The sequence below is a fragment of the Gymnogyps californianus genome, chromosome 8 (genome assembly GCF_018139145.2).
Source record: "Gymnogyps californianus isolate 813 chromosome 8, ASM1813914v2, whole genome shotgun sequence".
NCBI classification, from domain to species: Eukaryota; Metazoa; Chordata; class Aves; order Accipitriformes; family Cathartidae; genus Gymnogyps; species Gymnogyps californianus.
This window is the reverse complement of record NC_059478.1, coordinates 24,505,960-24,528,057: the sequence shown is the minus strand read 5'-3', so window position 1 is coordinate 24,528,057 and position 22,098 is coordinate 24,505,960. Positions and strand designations below refer to the sequence as shown.

The following is a 22,098-nucleotide window of genomic DNA, read 5'->3' as shown; positions in this document are numbered from 1 at the left end:
GCCTTGCTCGCAGGCAGGTGCTTACTCGCTCCTGTGACTTTCACTATCAAAGAGAGCTTCAAGGTGCCGCAGGCACTTACTGCACAAGTGACGTCCTGGCAAAGCCTGCAGAGATTCCTGCTGGAAGCGTCCGCAGGCTCATTACTACATGAGAAGGAAGCTTGTGAGCTGCCAATTTCTAGTGAAACCTTTGCCCTCACTTGGCTGCTTTACCACCATGTGCCAGAAGTTCAGGGAAGTGAACCCTAGCAAGCAAGAGAGGTCCTTCTTATTCACTAATGATGGGCAAAAAACCACCCTGCAATCAGCCTCAGTGCCAGGCTGTGATGGCTGGTTTGCATAACTCGTGCTTGTAAATTCCTCTGTTTCAGGAAGCATCTACTCTCCACGCAATAAAGAAACCTTCAGCTTTTGACCATTATTTTAATAGAGAAGAGCAGTATATGGCCAAACCTCCCTCCCCCTGTAATTCCTCTGGTACTTTGGGTATTCAGGAAGAGTTTCTGTCACTGAGAGACCCGGGGTGATGCAGGACGGTACAACAGTGGGAAGCAGGCAGGGTGGATCACAATAGGTATGGGTAATGTCTCTTGGCAAAAAGAACAGTCCAGGAGAGAGTGTAACTGTTCTGAGTGACTGTCCATGAGTAACCCACCTCTGGGGATGCACTAGCAGCAGCCGTTTCATCAGAGGAGGGGTGCCTGGAAGTGTCAAGCAGGCTCTTGCAAGTCAGCACTGCCAGACCAGTCACCACAGATGCACGAACAACTCACATCTGTGACCTCTCTGCAATAATCATGGGTTCATGCGACTGCAGGCTGTGGGACTCCAGCCCACTTCCTTTCCACTTGTACACTGACATATTAGGTCAGCATGGTGCAATACTCCCCTCTGCTCACCATGTCACCTTTCTTCATCCCACACTCCCTATCCCCCATTTACTTGCAACAAGCGCAATTATTTTCTCCTTCAGTTTATTCTAATCCTTGTCAAATGACTGAAGTCAGATTACTAGGGTTTTAGTCACTCAGATTCACCCACCTTTCCCTTCTTAAATACAGGTCTATACTCTCCAGTGATACAGTACTGCCCTAACTTGCTACAAGACTTGCAATTTTGAGTGCCAGCTCACCCAGAACTCTATGATGGAGACTACCTTTGTTTTGCTGTTGATGTTGAATATTTAGCCAAACCTGTCCTTTTTCTAGATTAATCTTTTCTCTCAAGTTTTTATTTGCTTCCAGATATTTCTGTTTTAGTGTGAAATAAAAAGAAGCTGAGCTTTTACTTTTTCTTTGGTCCACATTCCAGTGCTCCTCTTTCTGGATATAGTGCCTCCCAGGGCACCGAGGCATCACACAGATCTCCGGAAGGCTGTTGCACCAAACTTAACGTAACACATCAAATCCTCTGCCTCACCTTTCTGCTGCTGCTTCTGCACCACACTGATTCTTTTTCCTTATAACATCTCCTGAAAATCCTCCTCTCTACAAAACACTTATCCCTTCCTCAGTACGCAAGTGCTGCCAAAAGACTAACATAACACAGAGCAAATCCCTCTCAGCTGCAGGGAGAATAAGCTTATCTGACCACTGACCCCAGCAATAAATAGCCATTTGCCTTTCATTTACTCTCAGATAAACTCCCTTTGATTTCACTTAATTGAGAGGACTAAGCAAGGATCCTAGTACCTGGCCCAGAATCTCTGGTCAAGCAGGTCCGAGCAGCTCCAGGTCTGGTGTCTGAAGGAATTCAGAAAGTCTCATACCCCACCTGTGACTGTACCATGGACACATGCAGTTGCCATCAACATTCAGGGGCAAAGGAAACATCAGAGGGCAGAGTTCGGCCCATTTTTTTGAGGGAATGTGTGCACTTCCACAGCAGTCATGTTCTTTAGCAGGATGCTTCCATTTCCCTTATCTCTGTCCTGAGGTCAGACTCCTGACTGTAATCACTGGTTTGCAGCAGGGATGAAGTCTTGCAGAGGGACAGGCCTAATGTCAGATAAGGAATAAGCAACAGTGGCATACAGAGCTCCTAGGTCAAGCAAGTGCCTCTAGACGAATCCAGGAAAGGAAGAAACTGTCTTTTCTCTGGAAAATCAGCTGAGAGACAGACAGAAACTCTCCACAGAGAGCACTGGGCAGGCTTTTGTCATTTTGAACTTACCACACACTGATAAAAATACTAACACTCACTACCAGAACAAACAGACGCCTACGTCTTATTCCCATAGCACTGTTAGTTCTCCATCAGGTCATTTCTTCTAGCTAAGAGACAGCACTTTTTGCATCGATTTCCACTAGAGAAAGCAGCTGTGCTTGCCACCTGCTTGCAGCTAAAGCCAGTGACAGCAAGATCTCAGCCTCAAATAGAGAGAGATCAGACTAGAGAGGACAAGACAGATGTTTTACAGTCACCTGGACTGCATCCTAAAGTATTCAATGAACTGGCTCAGCAGCCTCAAAAACCAGCAATGATTCCCTTCGGGAACTTGTGTAGAACAGGTAGGGTGTCAAAGGACTGAAAAATGGACAAAAGTAGTGCCTAGCCTTAAGAAGGCAAAAAAAGTGAAGAGAGTTGATTTATGATTTCGATTCTCAGAACAGCAGGATTATTTGTAAGCACTTGAAAAAAACAACAAAGACTGAGTAGCAACCCAGGTGGATTTGTTGAGTGAATCATTATTGGGGGGGGAAAAAAAAGTATTTCTTTACACAGGGAAAAAAGTATCATGGGGAGAAAAAAGACATGAACTGGAATTCAGTAAGGCTTCTGACATACCCCTTTCACAAACATACCAAAAAAATGTTATTAATGATACTACTGTGATACAAGTTCAGAAGCGGCCAAAAAACTATCCAGGAGGAGTTCTCAGTGGGCTCACTGTAGAAATGGAAGGATGTTATTACTTTGGGATCTGCCTAGGAACCAACTTTGTTTAGTGTTTTCATTATCAACCTGGACGACAGAGTAAAAACTATGTTTATTAAATTGCAGAGGACATGAATCCAGAAAGAATGGCAGGTATGCTGGAAAGCTCTTCCAAAGGAACTTGGCAAATTGGAGAAGTGTTCTGGAAGAAAGAATTGGTAGGGACAAGTGCACGGTGCTGCTCTTTGGCAGGAAGACTCAATGACACAAGCACAGGGTGCGGAGCTGGGAAGGTAGCTGCTCTTCAGTTCTTCCTGAGATCTGGAGTCTCAAGGAACTGGACACTCACCTTCAGTCCCATGCCACTGTGGACAAGGCAGTCAAAACAGCAGATGTATAAAGAATGAGGACTGCAAGGCTAGTGAAGTAGCTGTTTGCTCCTCTCTATTTCCTGTACTTTATAAATTTTTGGGCACTGCTCTTTAAGAAAAAGATGAATCAACTGCAGGCATTCAAAAGAGCAACAGGAATTAAGAGATCTGGAAAACATCACCTACAAGAACTGAAAAAAATGGAGTGTTTATTCCAAAGAAATGAAGGATAAGGAGCCAACCACAAGAGCACTGAAGTAACATGCAATGCAAGAAGCTCAAGTTCTTTCTGCTCTCTGCCAAGCTGGGCACTGAAGCACTCAGTTAAGATTACTGCAATTACTCTCCCCAGTCTTCCAGCAAGTTTTAACAAACTATTCGCTGCATCTTTCCAAGAGCAGGGGATACCACATTAGAATCTAGTGATGACCGCATGACTGCAAGCATCAGGTGGAAATACAATTTGTTTTGCAGCAAACCAGTCCATTCTTTGAACTTCAAGTTAAACACTAGGAGTCCCTACAACTGCATTCAGGTTGCAGGGCACTGACACTGCCAGGGCTTTCCCTTGCCCAGAATGAAGAACAAGAGCATGACATAAACCAAAGAAAATTACTTTTGACTCAATTATTCATGTTACGAAAGCCCACTTGTGCTTGCCCAGAGGCTGACAGGTAACTTCATCTGTCTGGTACCAGGAAAATAATTGCAAGTTGGTGCCAGTGTGAGACAAAAGCGAAGTATGAGCCCTTAAGGCCATCTATGTAACAACCGTATACAATTATATTCCCACACAGTTTCATTCTGCACAGGGTGAGCCGCCAACCTCCTCTCTCTGTCTCTAAACACACAATATAACATCCCATCCTTTGAACATTAATCTGTTTGTCTGGTTATTTGTTGAAAAATCATTAAAGAACAATTGAGAACAGTGACATAAGATTTGTAAAACAAGAACTATACCCAAATAGAGGGCGTTTACTCTGGATTTCATGACAACAGATAAAGACAAACCATCCACTGAATGAGAAGTCATCGATTACAACCTGATTCCATTTAGGATGGGTGAATTACAGAGAACAACCCTGACTAGGAACAGGTCCATGGTACTTCAGAAGGACACTAATGCAACTGATTGGGACAAAATATTTAAATGGGGAAAGCGGCAGATTCACCATCTCAGTGTTTTAAAATTAGACTTGTTCTTCTGGGTGATACTTCAGCCAAACACAAATCATGAATCTCAGTACAGCAATAACTGAGCAAAATATAATGGCTTGTGCTATTCAGGAGGTCACATTAAGTCTGTGGATTGTAGCCTTTTCAACAAGTTGTGCTGCTGCTGTCTCCTCCTCCCCTCCTGTGCCATCACATCCTTATCCCCAAACTCCCATTTCTTCCCCTTGCCATTGCTGTTTTCCTTTCTCTGCTCTTAAATCCTAAGGGTCCATAAAATCCATGCAAAAGCTGGTCCTTTTATATACTCTTTAAAATAAATAAAAATTAAATTCATTGTTCATAGTACACACTAACATAATCTTGAATAGAAAGCCTCATCTGTGATGCAAGGTCAGGTTACAGAGAGATGTCTTTGTAAAACATATTTAATTAAAGCTGAAATCCATGGAGGTAAAAAAAGCCTTCATTTAAATGCAGCAGGACACACAGAGGAACTCTCCTCAGACCAAAACGTAGCAAATATGACTGTGACATCATGTCTGCCCACTGTTTCTAATTAGGTGACCTTCACAATGTCAGCTGACAGTGTTCTTACCACTTTCTCCTTGTAAACAATGTATTTCAGCCACTTGAAATCCTGCCATTTGAATCCCGCCAGAACAAACAGGGAATCCTTCTCATACTGCTCCATTTTCTGGATTGCACCTTCAGGATATGTGATCCGGAGAGTTGTCTTGCCACCCACATCTTTTTCAAAGCCCTTCACTGGAGCCGAGTTCAACCTGCAGGGCAACCAGAGAAGACACTGTCATGGATTCCCACTTACACTCATGCATGATGATGATACAGCAATCACTGTCAGGCAAGAGCTCCCTGTAAGCAGCTGTTACAGCAGCAAACGTTAACTCTTGCAGTTCTTAATCACAAGCATTTACGAAGCTTTATATCAAGTGACAACAGTTTAATTAGAAGCTTTTTAAATGATTTCATTGAATATAACGCAAACCATTTCTGCATATCCACTCTTGCGATTTAAATTGGGTTGGAGGCTTTGGAAAAGAAAACCGAAATATACTGTCCTTGCAAATTTAGAGTTACAAACTAAGCATTAATATTTTAACATCCCATCACTCCTGGGATATCCTACTTGGATTCTGCAAGACTGTGCTGAAACAGAGCATGCAGCTCCACGACCGTTTAAGCGAACTGAAACTGGTCTCATGCTCCAACCCCAGTCCAGAGCTTACACTGCTCATCCTACCTGCAGTGACATTGTTTAGGGAATTAAGCCAGCTAATAATTTTCAAAAAAACCAAAGGAACAATCTCCACCTGATGTAATTCCCCAAACTGGCCCATCCAGAAGGCAAGCTGCCCTGCAATGCCAATGTAAAGGAAGAGGTTGGGCTGTGCAGCCGGGGTACGGCTCAGCAGTACTGCGGTCTCACTGACTCGGAGGAGTTTCTGCTGTGGAAGTGCATCCCACTCTGAAAACACCCAAGCAGACACACAGCTTTGCTCTTGGGCACACTGATTTCTAAGGGAATGCTATGTATTTAGCTGTGCTTTTGTTAAAACACCCCTCAGGGACAAAGTTTTTTCCCTTCAAAAAACAAACTGCTCTGGCATTAACAGCAATGATGACTTTCATGACATTAAAGTTATTCAGAACTTCTACTCAAAACTAGAAACCCAAAGCTGAGGAAATTTCAAGTAACTTGGAATACAAATCTTGCTGACATCAAACAGCAGCCCCTGATGGAACAGCATTGCCTGCTTGAATTATTGCAGCCTTCTTGACTTGGGGTAGTTCAATATACTGCAAAGTGCTTATGGACTGCATATTTTGCCGTGTAGGAATGTTAATGAGGATCTGGATTTGTCTTTTTCAGCCCGGGTAAGCATTTTAGGTGGGAAACCTTTTAGTAGAAAAAAATCCCTGTATACAATCTGAAATTCTAGTCAGAATTAAGGAGAATAAATTCCTATGTATTTTTAGTAAAAATACTTACTTTATCATTAGGAATATAATATTAAAGGAAAAACAACTTAAGAATTGGCACCACCACAATTTATACAGGAGATAAAGCTTTTTTTCGTGGTTTATAAACCCTCGCTTTGTACCCTGACTTTGAGGTATCTAGACCTGACTGCCTGCAAAAACAGTGCTCCCAACCAGCCTGATCCCTTGCTTTTTCCTCTGTTGCTGATGGCGTGTTCACACATCACTCACTTTTGCTATGGGCATTATTTAAACTTCAAGGCATTGTGTCTCTTTGGGATAGATGACCCTTCATAAGGTAAAAGCAGGTGGCTCTAAGGGTAACAGAGATAAATACAACGAAGTACTATGTAAAGAAGGCTAGTTATACATATTTTCATCTGTCTTCTTGAAGTTAGTGTCTGCAGTCGTTTCAAATGTCAACATGTAGCTCTTTGGCAGGGTTTTCCCCACCCCCAGCTGCTGGGTTCGCTGTTTTGCTGCTTACCTTGTTAAAGCTCCCAAAACTTCGGACCCCTATTTTGTATCTAGACAGGAAACAAAACAAACCATTTCCCCAAGTAAAATGAACTCAGGTCTCCAGCAAAGGGCCAGAGTGTGAGCTGCTGACAGAGTCACAGTGATGGAGTCCTGCTAATGAGCCAGCACTGTCAGCCCCACAGTCAGTGCCCCAGGGGCAGCGCAGGCAATGGAGCGGGAAAAGTTCTGGCAGCCACAACCTGTGTTCACGAAGGTGCACACTACACAGCTTGAACCCTTTCTCAGGCAGGACACGCTGGTGGTTATAAACACAGCTAAATCTTAGAAAACCTCAGTTAGGATGCCAGGTCTCCTTGTAATGCCCATGGACAGGCAGTTTTCTCCATAAGAAGTTTCAGAGTGTTTTTCTGTCTGTGTCTGCTGATGACATAGGGAGCTTAGAGACACTAACTCCTAACCTTGGCACCATGAAGACCCTCTCAAATATCACTAAAGTATCATCATCAGGTGAATCTCTATCTCATTCTAACCAGGAATTTCTGACACACACTTGTTTTTCCCCTGTCTGCAATCTATTCTAAGGAGGCATTTCAGAGCACTGATGACTGACTGCTGCAAGAAGCTCCTGCCAGGTAAACAGTGTGACAGCTGGGAATAATGTCTGCACTGAAATCTGATAATATCCAGGTTAAAGAAAAACAGTAACTAACTCACTCCAAGGTAGTTTAGAACTGTCAAAGCTGATCTGACTCTCTTCACCACAAGATCAAAATTTCTTGCTGCAATTAGCGATCCTCACATGGTAACACGAGGCATCAAAAAACTCGACACACTGCTGGATCACTCCTTTGTCCACAAATGGACCACATTTTTCCCCTTAAAATTCACCTCCTAGGTCCCAAATCTGATCCTTCAAAAGAGTTTTTGGAAACATCCTTGAAAAAGGATGCTATAACACAAGGGACTTCCCCAGCTTCCACAGGAGTAAAGGAAGCAGTCGGATACATTTAAGAAGTCTGCTCTCACCTCCTCAGTCCCACATCCAAACACCTGGCTTCATTTAACCTTTACAATTGACTTTTCTCTCCTTTATCCATCCCACAAACAGCACAGGTGCTTAGCTGACCTCTTATCCTCTCATCTTGCAAACTGACTTAGATTTACTGATGTGGAGAGAAAAGGTTGAACTTTTCAATTGGAAATTAAATAGTGGACTTTCTGATGTAAATCTTAGTGGGTGGCTTAGTCCAGATGGCTTGAAACCGTTCTCTTGCTACTTTTCAAACAGTCTGAGCCCAAGAAAAGGCTATAACTGAATTTTAATTCAGCTCAAATAACTGCAAGTGACCAGACTATGACGAGCAGTAAGAGCTCTTTGCTAACAACTGATAGTGGGATGAACTAGGAGAAGGGCTGTAAAAGTTTCATCCTGTTCTGAACAGTCATCCCTGTGTCCAGAGCACTGCCAGGGAAGCAGGGAACCGTTCACAGGAACAAAGGACTGAAAGGGATCTTCTTGGTCTTTTTGTCCAGAGTTAGAGGGTATTTATTACTCTGTGTATGTTCTATTCTTTCCTCATGTGCCTATTACTAGCACATGGGAGAGAAAGGAGACCATGCTAAATGATACCTTCGCTGTGCCTTAAATTCTTTTACTAATCCCTTTCTTTCTTCCACGTTAGCTAAGAATTTGCTATTTACCACCACATCTCATGGTTGACTAAAGTTCAGAGAGATATCAGCTACATTGCCTTTAATATGAAATCAGTTATCTTACTAAGGAAAAAAATACCAACTTAGACTACGTTAAACCAGTTTTTATAAACTTACATCGCGGTTTATCCCACTTTTCCTATTTACCATCGTAATATTTTGCTACTCATGATTCAGAACCTGCTATAAAGTTCTGCATTTTTTTCAAGTCAGATGAATGGGTCTGTAGCTCCAAAGAGCACGTCCCCCCTCCCTCCTACACACACTCTCTCTCTCTCTCCATTAGTACAGGTATTATGTTTGTTCATCTCCAGTCACCCAGAACACCTCCCTGACTTGACAGATTTATTACTAAGTTATGACTAGACCTGTGATTTCACATATCAGCATGTTTTTCAAATATTCTGAGATGGCAATGATCTGGATCCTCAGCAAAAGCAAGAAGTCCTAACTTTGACTGTAGTCCTTTCCACTCCTATGCCACTCTGCTTCTGCTCCCTTATTCAACATCATCATCCACTGTGAAACAGAGGCAAAGTATTCACAGTTTCTAGGGTGCACCTACAGGTGTTTAATCATTACTGGGTCCTCACTCATAGAGGCTCACTGCTTCCTAAGACCCTATGCTGCACCAGTTTTAGTTCATCCCATCCTAACTGTGAAGTGTGGGTGCCGGGGAATGCTACATATGTATGACCAGTAATACTTCCCTGAGCTACCTAGGGGATATATCTGGGAGCAGATCTAACAGTACGTTTTACTGCTTCACCACCTAAGGGCATCACAAAAGCAGCAGCTTTTAGAAAGGAGCTATGAAGAGAAGGTTCAAGTGGGATCATAGGAGAGACCACATTCCCAAACAGTTGTGGAAAATGGAATGCTTGAAGAGTGCCTTTACCCTTTGATGCGATCACCATTTATAACAAACATTTATATGCTCTTGGTTTTTTTTCCCCTCCACATTAGTTAATACTTCCATACAAATGGATATTGTCACTAGTGTAGGTTTAATGTTTGCCTGCATAGCATGCGTACTGAATATATGACAAGAAAACTGTGATGCCAAAGACTCACCTGACAACAACATCATAGTCATCAATTTTTAACCCCAATGACTTATTTGCAAGTACTCCACCATTTCCCACAATAATACATCGCCGGCAGCTGAGACTGTGGAAGAAACAGAGGAAAGAGGTGATTTTTGTAACATAACTTCAAACACACTGAGCTGCACATATTTAGTTTGCACCTATCTGAGAACTACAGGAAACCTCTTGGAATATTAAGAGGAGGACAGAGATACACTTGATCCCCAGCTCACCCCATCATGCCCAGGCATTACACGTGATAAACTGCTTTCAACACCTCACACCATGTGTGGCCTAATGAGATGAGCTGTCAGGACAAGCAGCTCCTCTCCCCCCACACCCCTGGTATGATGGGCTTGAATCAAACCCATCTGTTTACTTAAAACTTCTCATTATTCATTTAGCACTGAAATAACAATAAACCAAAGGCTTAGTGAGGAAGTCCTCTCTCCAAGCAATTTTCTGAGTGCAGGCAGATCTTGCCAGGTTATCTGGGGTGTGCTCACCTCACTGAGTGCAAAATTGCTGCAGTTATCATCAGACTTCAAGAGACAGAAAAACACTAAATGGATAGAAAAAGGATGCCCCCATACTCTTGTCCAGTAGGACACACATATGGAGACACAATGGGTGACGGAGGGGAAGGAAAATAACCTTAATTAACAAAGAAACAAGAAAGAGAAGGAAGAGAACAGTTTCTCGTGGAACCACGAGTCACGAGAAAACTCTGCAGCAGATGTTAAAAAATGATTTCGTTTTGAAGACAGAGAGAGGACTACTTTCCAGCCATCTAATCCCAAACGCAGCTGGGTCTTCTGGCAATGTGCCTCCATCTCTGGTAGTTCACTGAAGGAATACGTGTCTGCAGAGCCTTTTTCGGAAAGGGTCCAAGGCAATCAGTTGTTTGGAGCAGATCTCTGGGCTAGGCAGCCTTCCTAGTCACAGGCACAGTCGACTGGTCTCTTCTAGGCTGTCCTCACTGTGATCAATCTAAAGAGCCAGCGTGAAGAAAGCTCTACTTATGCGGGGTCTGTCTTTGCAGAGCAGGGCTGGAGCGCACTTAAAGACTCAGCTAAACCACTGAGGGTTACCCTGCTGACAGAGCCATTAGCTGGAGGTATGCGCAGAAATAACAGCACCAAGAAACGCTCAGGAACAGCTTCCCCAGCCCAGATAAAGTTTCACTGCAGATCCCAGCCTTTCCAAAAGAAAAAACCTCCTCAAGAAGATGGACATATTAGCCCAGTGCTCATGTCCCTAAGGGCCGAAGAAGTGTGGATGTTTGTGATAGCCAAATCACAATAGAGAAAGAACTTTATAGACAATGGCACAGAAAAAAAAACCCAGTTCTGGTGACAAGGACAAAGCAGAAACAAGATCTGGTTCAGGCAGTATATTGTGTCAAGGAGGGAAGGGAAAGAGTCATCCCCAAGTACACCCAACCGAGTGACAAAGATGGTAACAGCTTTGTCAAAACCTTTAAGGAAAAGGTGCTGCAAGACGGAAAAAAGACATAGTTCAGCTCTGGCCAAGTGAAATTTCAGATGAAAATATGCTCTTTTGATGATTACGCTGAGGAAGTTTGACCTCCTAAACAACAGACTGCTGGGTGAAATAATGTAATTTCTCTACCCAGTTGTCTCTGAGCCATAACTTTTCTTAATTTTATGTTTTGAAGAAGAATATCATACTGAAATCCAAAGGCTGCAAGCTATAGACACTCCCCTCTATCTTTCACACTTACTGTTAGGATGCTAGTTCCTACCAATTTTGAATACAGATGTGTTTGTTGCAGCCTCAAGCCACTTAATCGCATTCTTCCCTTTTCTGCTAAATTAAAGCACCATCTACTGTCAGCAGTCCCTTCCACATCTGCATGTGATCCACTTACTGACAAACCACTGTGTTTAAACATCTGCCTTTAGGTGGATAATCAGTCACAGGTTAGACTGGTGAGCATGAGCCGCTACACATGAGATAAAAGAACCAGTTGCACCAGCCAAAGCTGTTCCAGCAGCCTCTCTTCATGGCCCTGTTCCCACACAGTACTTGTAGACTGATCAAAGCTCATTCTTAATCTTCTCTTGACCATACAAACCAGGGCGAGCTCATCACATCTCTTACAGTATGGGAGCTCTCCTAGATCTTGAGTCACATTTGCAGTACCTCTCTGAACTGTTTTCAACTTCTCCCCAGATCTCCGAAGCACTGACTCTGGAAGACCAGCATGAGGAGCTAACGCTGCTCAAAGCAGGGTCCCTTTTACACAGAGATTTTATGTACATCATTCCAACACTCTTTTTATAGTTACTGGCTTGCAGAATATAATCCTCATCTTGTAAGCATGATCTGTGTTGTCACCTCTGAGATGCCTGACTTTTGATTTGGCTCTAGTAAACGATTGTTCAGAGAAGGGCTCTATGAAAAGGTCTAGACTGACCTGGCCCTCCTACTCCTTACCTCCCCAGTCTTTGGCTCTGGCAAATTTTCCTAGTGTAATTTTACATTTCCTCCAGATTGGTTTTAACCACTGCGAACACCTGCCAGCAGGATTATACTAGAAGTGTCACTAAAGGATTAATTCTCATCCCTGACAGTAACATTTTAAAGCTGTGTGACATATCCCATTCCTAAAAAGGATACGCCTACAACGGTGTTGTGTAGAATCAGAATATAATGGACTGAGACAAATAACTAATGCCTATCTTTATCAATCAAGCTTCTAGTTCATCTAAAAAATATATCCTCTACATGACAAGATTTAATTTCCACAAAACCCAAGATAACTCACATCAATTATGCTGCCATCCTAGCTCTGTCCCAGATCTAACTTTCCAGGATTTTTCCTGCAAAACCGAGCTAATCAACTTACAGCCACCTCTTTGTCATCTCCCATATTTCTCCAGGAATGGCATAACATTTGCTGTTCTACCCAACATTCCAAGAAGGGTTAAAAAGCAAACAGTAATAACAAAAAGAATTATTTATTTAACTCTCTAAATACTCTTCAGTGCTTACTGTTTTCAAAAGACATATAATTGTCATTTAACGTCCTCAAAGTTACTAATAAAAATACACAAAGTATTTCATTGCTGCTGTAAAATGGGACATCATCATTCTATCTTTACTCCAAAAAAAGAAACAAATACTTAACTGAATGGTTCTGCCTTTACTCATCATAACTGATAGGTTATCACCTTTGCCCAGCGTCATGTCTGAACTACTCTTAAACCCTCGTGGTCTTGACATATTTAAATGCGTCCTCCTTTTTCCTTAAGTCCACAGATAAGATTTTTCATTAGTATCTTTTTGACGCTAAGGTCTAATCTTTGATCTTCTAGCAGCTTTTTCTTAAATTTCTTTCAGAAGCACTCTGCCCACTCTCATCGCAAAGCTGGAAGTTTCTGTTGCACACTCAGAAGGCAGTACTCAGATGCAGATTGCTTTCTTCAGGTGCACATGATGAAGATATGGTGGGTCCTGGACTTTGCCTGGGTTCTGCACATCAGGCGTGTACATCAAGTCTGGGCAGCCAGGACTGTTTTGATCAAGACAGGCAGAAAGGTGAGTTGGCTTGGTCTCACCAGCTTTGGCAATCACACTGTGGGACAGCGAGAAGATTGCAGGGCACCCTGATGGCACTGTGAAAGGGAAGCATTTGGCAGGGACATCAGGCATCTGACCTCACATCCCGGCCAGAAGTCTGTATGCTTGGCACCAGTGTAGCTGGGCTCCTTCACAGCCAGCACTGACTGATGGTGCCTGAGCATGGGAAACCTGCAAAGTCACTGCTGGCTCCAGGCAAGTTTCTGGCTGAAGAAACACACCATGCAAGCAGCATCAGTTACAGCTCAATCGTTTCTCCACAAAGAAGTGTGCGAACACCTTTTTGTTTGTTTACATAGTATGTCAAAGCTGTATTTCTTTTCCAGAAGAGCTCAAGGACTGAACACATTGGACACAGCCCAGGTTCCAGTTTGCTACCTGGGTGGTATGAAGGAGGGTCACGGACTTTCCACACCAGACAGACTTTCCCTAAAGCCCTAAGCTGGGAGCTGCAGCCAGATGTACAGCCTCCTGACACAGATGCTCAGAGGTTGAGTTCATCTACACCAAAACTGGGATTCACACAGATCTTCTTGAAGAATATAAGATTGTAAACACATGTATGTGTTGTAGCAAATTGCTGCTTCCTCTTCCTCTCTTATCAAAGCACTATAGGAATTTGTCAGGGGAGAAAAACCACAAAGTCTTCCTTTACGCAACTTCGGAACTAAAGGCTTTGAGGAAAGATATAACAGAATAATTAAAAAATACATCTTTAGGGTAACTGGTGCTTAGGGAGGCTTAGCATATTCTGGTTTGATCTGTCTGCTGCTACTTAAACTGGTACTATCAACCTAAGCCAGAGGGACACACGCATCTCCTCTCCTGCTCTATCAAATTCCTTCCTCACTTGTTAGTTTATATACTGCATTAGTAAAGACTGTGTTAGTTATAAGCTCAAACTCTCATTTTTCCTACATTACCAGCTGGAGGCAATACAAAAGGGTCAGTCAGGTTTTTATATTTATATCTTTTCATAGGAAATCTACAGGTCATCACTGCAGAGATTTAACCCCCAAATCCACTGAAGTCCAGCCAGCAGAAGAGCCACGGAACTAGAAACCAAGCCCCGATCGATTTGCAGAATGAGGGGCAGGCCACTGGAGGAGCCACTGAAGCAAGCAGTCAAAATGTCAGTGATATAAATGGGCCTGGAAAAGCCAACAGAGGGCAAGAGAACTCAGAAGTGTCAAAGACGAGGCCCACCAACATCTGCGTTAGGTAGGGAGAAAGGCATGCCAGCTTTACCTACCTCCTGCCCTGGAGCAGAAGCAGGTTACTCTAAGCAGTTCAACACAAAGATGCTGTAATAAGGAGTCATGAAGAAAACTAAGAAAGCACGGCATCGCTTACACTATGTTACAGGCATGAACTATAGTATTTGTTCACATGCCCTCCAGCTGCTGCTAGTTATTAACACAACTCTTCTCACAATGGAGGGATTAGTTGGAGTGAGTTGGCAAAGCTGCTTTGGGATGATGAAAGGTGTACACATACCCGGAAGGATCGAGTTTGCCTCATTTCAGCACCATGTCAGTACATTGTTTCAGGAAAGGTGCATCAGGATGCCCTTTTGGCACAGGGATAATCAAACAAATAAGTTCATTTCCACGGCTTATGGGAGACAAGTGAAGGTAACATCTCAAGGGACAGCTTTGTGAAGGAGGTCAAAAATGGAGAAGCTTGGGTGGAGACAAGGCCAAAGGCTTGGTGTAGATCCCCCACCATACAACTCTAATTGCCTCTTTCCTTCCTATGCTCTCACGCACTGCTCTGACCTCATCTCTCCTGCCTCTCCCACCCTTCCCCCGGGAAAGCTGCATTCAGCATATGGTTACATGAACACTTGCTTCAATAGGCTCGGCAGTGCTCACCCTCCCCACCCATCCCCATCCCTCTGCCTCTCGTGCTGCTGTTGCAGCGCTGTGCCAATGCAACTCTTCAGTGGGAGGGGAGCTCTGTAAATGAGGTCACTGGAATGACCCAGGTTAAAAGAAAAACTTTTAAACTGGAATCGTTTCAGTGACCCACTTTAAAGTCCCTCTTCAAACAACAGCAGCAACACAAGGAGAAGGTAGGGAGCTACAGCCTGAGAGCAGGCAGCAGCAAATATAGCTTCTTAGACTGGCTTTGCCAACAGAGAAAATGTTGGTGTAACTCCATCCTGAACAGAAGGTGAACCTGGAGCTTTTTCCCTACTGCTAGAATGACCCACTAGACTTCTGAGAGCCTACAAGTGGAAGGGTTCACAAGATCTCCTAAGTTTGACGCCTTGTACCTCACAGACTTTAGCTGTGTCTCTTAGCTAACTCTTTCACAAAAAGGCATTTTTTCAGCCCTCAATCACAGAATTGTTCAGGTTGGAAGGGACCTTTAAAGGTCCCTTGAGTCAGGCCCTCTCCAGTTGCGCCAAGGTGGTGAGCAAAGGGGAGAGGTCTGGACTTTCTCCTTGACCAGTGAGCAGTAAGGGAGTGAGCCAAACCTCAAGATCCTGCTCCCAGCACACTGGAGCTGCCACAGAGAGGAACTGTTGGGCTCTGCTTTGAGCTTGAGACAAGATGAGAAAGTAGCTAACCTTCCCTCATCAGTCTGGTCCATCAGCTCCTCCGGAATCCAAAATGGCAGATACCTATTGTTGCCAGCACTATAATTCATTGACGATCATGGCTAAAGAACATTTCTGGAAGGATACCCAAGTCTTCATCTATGCTCTACTCACCAAGCAGGTTTCCAAGAGCAGCACTGCGGTAGCCTTAACACCTCCTACAGTACCCAAGCTCTCTCTCGTAATAACCCCTCTGTTGAAACTCAATCCATCTACTGCTTCAGGCTCTCACTTTGTGGCTTGCTATCCTAAACCTTTCTTGTCCCTTTCTCCCACATCAGCTTCAATTTTTATCTTTCCTAAGACCTGCTCACTTGGAAGGGCTCTGGGAGATATTTGACTGTGAGGCATATGTACTACACAACCAAAATCCACTGCTCTGCATTTATCACAAAAAATTCCCAAGAAAACAGTACTTCCCCAAGATACCTGTGTGTTTACAAGCACACACACCACCAAACCTTGTTATTGCACTACTACAGAAATAAATTTCTAGCCTGTTCCTTAGATCTTGTTCATACTTGATATCTCAGGGACTTTGCATACGTTTCATGAAGGCTTGAATGCTAGGTCTTTCCTATCTCTGCACCAAACCCATTATAAAGAATGCAAAACCAAAGTGAGCAGCTCATGCTAGAGTGGCTATGTTTCACAGCCTCCTGAGAAATAAATTTTAAAAAACACGAAACATTCCACTCCTCAAAAAACAGGTGAGTAGCAAGGGTCACAATTACCTTACCCATCACTGCAAACATCTTCCACCTGCCCTCTGTCATTAACACTAATTTCCCATGAGCAACTTTCTGAAAGAGTCTATATGTGGATTTTTCAACAGACTAAAATCTTAACTCTTCAACCAGAGCTGAGATAAACCCCAGATGGGTGAGACACAGTTGTGTGCAAATTCTCTAAGAAGGTCATTTGTAAAATGATTTTGCCTTCTGGACATCATTTCTCAAATTAATCCAAACTTGGAAGGCTAACCCTATCCGGCATTGCTGTGAGGCAAGGCAAACTTCAAAGCAACCTAAATTAGCACATAGACTGCAAAAAACTAAGAATAAACTTTCACATAGAGAGTAACTCCCAACTCTAACTACAGCGGGCAAGCTCTACAATCAACATGAGAGATGTGGAGACCTATGGAAAGGCTGGAAAAGCTTATGAACTTTGTCATGGAAAAGTGGGCAGAAGGGGAGCTGGGCCAGGAAATAAAACCAATGTGTTCAGAAAGCAGGAACTGTGATGTTAGCCTGGGTTCAAGGAAGTACCACTGCTTGGAAAGAAGTAGTACCACGACTTTGAAAAGACATCATGTCCCACTAAAAATCTCTGACAGCTTCTGAAAGAAACTACTTCGGGAGGTAGCACTAAACCAAAACTGCAGGGCAAAGGGAAGGAATGACAGAAAAGCAAAGATAGGAAAGACTAAAGGACTATCATTGGGAAGCTGATTGTAAACACACCAGTGAGTTTCAGAAGCAACCTCTACAGTAGGACTGAAGAATCAAAGGAGCTTCTTCTAAAGGCATCAATTCAAATACCACAGGACCCAGGAGACTGCCATCGCATCCTGGCACAGGCTTGGCCAACACAATCACACATTCCTGCTTTAAGAGTGAGGTATTAGTGAAACATTGTTAAAACAAGCCAGCCCCTTCCTTCCCTCTAAGAGTTTCTTGTGATCCTGTTGCTTTGTCAGAAAGGTTGAAAAAGAATAATGTGTTTATTGAAAACTTGCTATTTACTTATTTGAAAAAGGGGCAAGAGGGTGTATTGTAACACCATATGAAACAAGAGATTAGGAAATAGTCAAAAGGTAAATGCTTTTTTCTACTCATGTTTGATTTAACAGAGGTCTCCAGAGTTTACAGATTTACTGGAAAGAGGACTCAGTTTCCAGCTCCTGATCTACCTTCAAAGCACAGCCAAATTTATTGGCAATAATTTCTGGCAAAAATATCTAGCAAAATTTATTTAGGGCATGTGGAAAACAATCGCTTCTATCCTTCTGTTCTAAAAGGTCTCATCTTACCTGTCAAGAGCTGGAGTTAGACGGTAATCTTTGGTTGCTGACAGGATGGCTTTGATCAGATTATCTGGGGAGAAAGGAAGAAGACATTAGGAACAAGTTCTCACTTCTAACGGAAACGAAAAACAAAGTAATGTAAAGTGTCTGAAGCAGTTACTTGGAGGAACTGAAATAAGGTTCACATTAGGAATAAACACTTTAACTTGCAAATTCCTATTTTCTCTGGACAATGACCTTCACACACTGGCTGCAAAGACATGTTATGTGCCAAATTCTGACGCAGTGTGCAAATGCCTTGCACAGGGAGAGTGACAGGGAACAAACACAGTACAGTTTAAGGCAGTGGTTTCATACCCACTTCCCTGAGATTGCAGTTTCACAAACACTTCAGACATGAAAAAGCCAGTATCACTGTCAATGCTTGCTTTCAGACAAGCTTTTATGCAGCTGAGCGGTGAACTGGATGCAGGAACAGAACCAGGTTAAACCGATGCTTTTTATTTTCATGGGCTACTTTTAGTTTAGTTCAGTTCCTCAGTCTGGCTTTCTTGATGGCAGAATCCAATTAAATCATCATAGTTGCTTAAAGAAATGCCCATGGAACCACAGCCTATGCTGATACCCAGTGAACGCTGCAGCAACCAGATGGCATAAGTTATGCAAGCGTAGACATACACACAAATTAAATGTATTACATTGTAGAAGCACAATGATTACACATAAATAATTCTATTGACTATGGAAATTTTCGAGTTTACTTCCTTCTAGATTTTGTCCTTTGTCCCTAATTTTTCCACCTCTCTCCCTCATAAAAGTCCAAACTCCTTTACCATGACACATCCAGGGCCAAGAAGCAGCAATGCTTTGGCTAGTCTGGATTTACAAATGCACGAGTAACTTCAGAATGGCTGTACGGGGTCCGACAAAAAGTCCATGTGTCTCCAAATCCTGACTCTAACTGTGGCCTTAAGCAGATGCCTAAGAGAAGCATAAGAACAAAGCAGACAGACATAATATTCCCCTGAAAATCTCTTCTACCATTTAATTATTTTCAAATCAGGGATTTCATGTGTCAGGTATAGCTTCTACGTATCTGGCAAGCCTCAGTGATTTCTCTTCCATGAGCTCAGAATCCTCCTGGATCATATGGACTTTCAATCACTTCCCTTTCCTGATTTTGAATATGGCTTCTCTGAGCTTCATTTATACTGGAAAAGATCATGAACAATTAGTCCCCTTCCACTCTCCTTGGGAGACTGTAAATAACTATCATATTCTTCCCTTAAATATATCGGTCAACTAGTTCGAAAGTTCTTAGGAAACAACCAGTCAAAAGGAATAAATAAGTCTTGTTTCTTTACAAAAGATTAAAAATGACACAGGAACATTAAGAAGACTGACACCAAGTGATTGTTTACAGTGAACTTAAATAGTTTTCCTGATAGACACTACTTACTGCAATCAGCACAGTTAGGGGAGTCCCTTTCAAACAGAGTTCTGTTCTTATTTACTATATCCCTCCACAGAAACTACAGGACGAGGGTGTGGGATGAACACACAAGCTCAAGGCAGCCCATGTGCCAAACAGCTCTGAACCTGAGAACAAGCTGGTGAGACACACAAGGCAGACAAACAAAGGTGATAAACAGAAAACTCTGATGGTTATTTTTAGATTTGGGGAAGTTTTTAACATGGCATTACTGACAGCCCCTGCCAACCATTACACGCTGGGAACTGTGATTACTGTCAGAAGATCATATGTGGGAGTGCAGTAAGGAAAGAGGCAATTTGTAGGGTAAAAGCAACTTACTTTGCTAACAAAATAGTGGTTTTGTTTAATTTTCCTTCATCTGAAGAATTTCTTTTGATGCATTGGCAGCAGGCTCCCTCTCCAACAGGAATGCTATTTCCCTAAGTCTGCTGCAACAGCAGTAGGTTGTTGTGACCTCTAATGGCACCACGCCACAGTCCTCTCCTTGGCCTGTCTCATACGTTGACTTTTACTGGACAGTATACGTTACATAGGTTGTTTTCCCCACACTCTCAGAAAAGAGATCAAAGGATTGCATGTCAAGGGCTGCAACCTCCCATCTACCAAGCTTTTCTTATGCCAGGTTTGCTCTACCACCCACAAGTTAACACCCTGCACTACTTGGAGGCCATCCGTTATACTATATTAAAAAGCACATTGAAGGAATACAGTTGACTAATGCACTCATAGAATTCTGTTTTTCTCATCTTGCCAGCTAATTAGTAATGTCTTCATAGTGAATGCTCAGGAATGAACTATGACTACTTTAGGATTGGATATGGCAGCATTTGGGATGGGGATGCTCCCCATTTCCACCATCCAGAGAGAAAACACAAACAAAACAAACAACAATATAGAACATTCAGTACAGATTATGAATGGCCAAATGGGAGATATCTCTTCAGCAGTCCCCACAGTCCAACAACACGTGGCATCCCCGAGGTCTGGAAGTTGCACAAATCACAGCGTTATCATTCAAAACTGTGGAATGAAGCTCAATAAAAGACAAAGTACTTCACTGCCAAGTGTTGACTCGCAGCAGGAATGAAGGTGGCACAGATGCCCTCTGTGCCAGTTCATCTAGTCTAGCACCCTCATTGGAAGCCAGGAGCAGGAGTCACAAGCACTAACAGGAAAAGCTAATGGCCTGGGCTGGGGAGAGGCACTGGATCTTTTTGATTGAGCTGGAACTCTACTAGAAGACGGACACAACACTGCTGCTGAGGTGGCCACTTGCATTTGGCACCTTGCTCACTGGCACCAGGATGGAAGGACAAGACCTCCTTCAGAAGGAGCTTCTCTATCTTCTTGGGGCAAGGTTTGAAGGATCAGCAGATGCTGCTGTGGCTGATCTGCAACCTTCCACAAGACAATGAAGATACCTACAATAGGGAACCACTGGCAGGATCTTTTACCACAGCTGGGTCAAGGTGGAGGGTCACTTGAAATCACCACTGCAAAGACTACTATCACAGATAGCAACCCGCAGGACACAAAGCAGTGTTGATCTCCAGACTATGACTAAAGAAAATCAGGCACCAGGAAAGCAGGTGCATTATGCAGAGTTAATTGATGGAGCATGCTTTCTTCAGGGTAAGTGAGAAATTGAAAGGGTGATGAGCATAGTCTGCCTTATATACTTATGGACTGAGTGGCAATAATGGGTGCAAGTACTTGTTACAAAAATGCTACAAAGAAAAATTCCTTCCTGTTTCAAGTAACAGGATTTGTGCACAGCCACTGGCTGAATACTGATCTGTCAAGGACTGAAAGCAAGTTTTTCAAGGATAAAAGAAAGGCCAAGTCTTCAAGCCCCGAGCCACTGAGACGGCACCAGTGTATGCACAACATGATTGGTATCCCCATGATCTAGGCAATAACTGACATGTTCTGTCTCCATGCAGTAGCTTCTAGGCAGATTTAAAAAAACCTGTTCCACAGAACACTGGCAGAAAGGCTACCAAACCAATTTTGATGTCGTACACATTGATGCTAAACTTCTAAACAACTTACACTAAACCATTACCTGATTTAGTAGCAAATCTGATCAGCAGCAGACCTGGTATGCTGCACCTTGGCCACCGAACCCCTCCATTGGGGTGGGACAGCAGTGGGAACAGCTCGCACCCAGGGCAGCGAGTTTCTCTGGGGTAGGCATATTCTTAAGGGAGAGGGACAGAGTTCGTGATTGGGACCTACTTGCATTGAACACAGCAAAGAACAAAGAACAGAGCAAGCCAAGATCAGTGTTTCAGGGGAGCACATTTTGTTCCTGACAACTGTCAGCTTTTCTCCATTCATCCATCGATTTTATTTTCTGTTTTTTTTAAAAAGCACCAGCTGCATATGGCCCTTGCTTTCACACGAACCCATGCTTAAAAGAAAGACTGTTTTATTAGGGCAACAGCTATGCAAACAAATTGTTTTGATCCCCCCCCCCCGATGGTTTACCCAGGTTGTGAAGAAACCATGGCATGGATGCAGACACAATGCTAGCCCAGGCACAACTTCTCTCTCGCTTGGCAAGTGAGAAGAACATAGTGGTGGGTGTGCTCTGCCTTGTATAACTGCGCACCAAGGAGGGGCCAGGAGGGGCCTGAGTATACATGTTCTGA

At 43.2% G+C, this 22,098-nt stretch overlaps 1 protein-coding gene across 4 annotated transcripts in view; it reads right to left on the bottom strand.

Annotated features, from left to right (window-relative positions):
* Positions 1-22,098, bottom strand: part of ST3GAL3 (ST3 beta-galactoside alpha-2,3-sialyltransferase 3) — a 189,932-nt gene that overhangs the window by 46,207 nt on the left and 121,627 nt on the right. For all 4 annotated transcript variants that reach the window (XM_050900775.1, XM_050900777.1, XM_050900776.1 and 1 more), the window contains 3 exons: positions 17,956-18,019; positions 9,696-9,791; positions 5,023-5,209 (listed from right to left, as the gene is read on the bottom strand). In XM_050900775.1, coding sequence (XP_050756732.1) covers positions 5,023-5,209; positions 9,696-9,791; positions 17,956-18,019 — 347 coding nt within the window. The remainder of the gene's footprint in view (positions 1-5,022; positions 5,210-9,695; positions 9,792-17,955; positions 18,020-22,098) is intronic.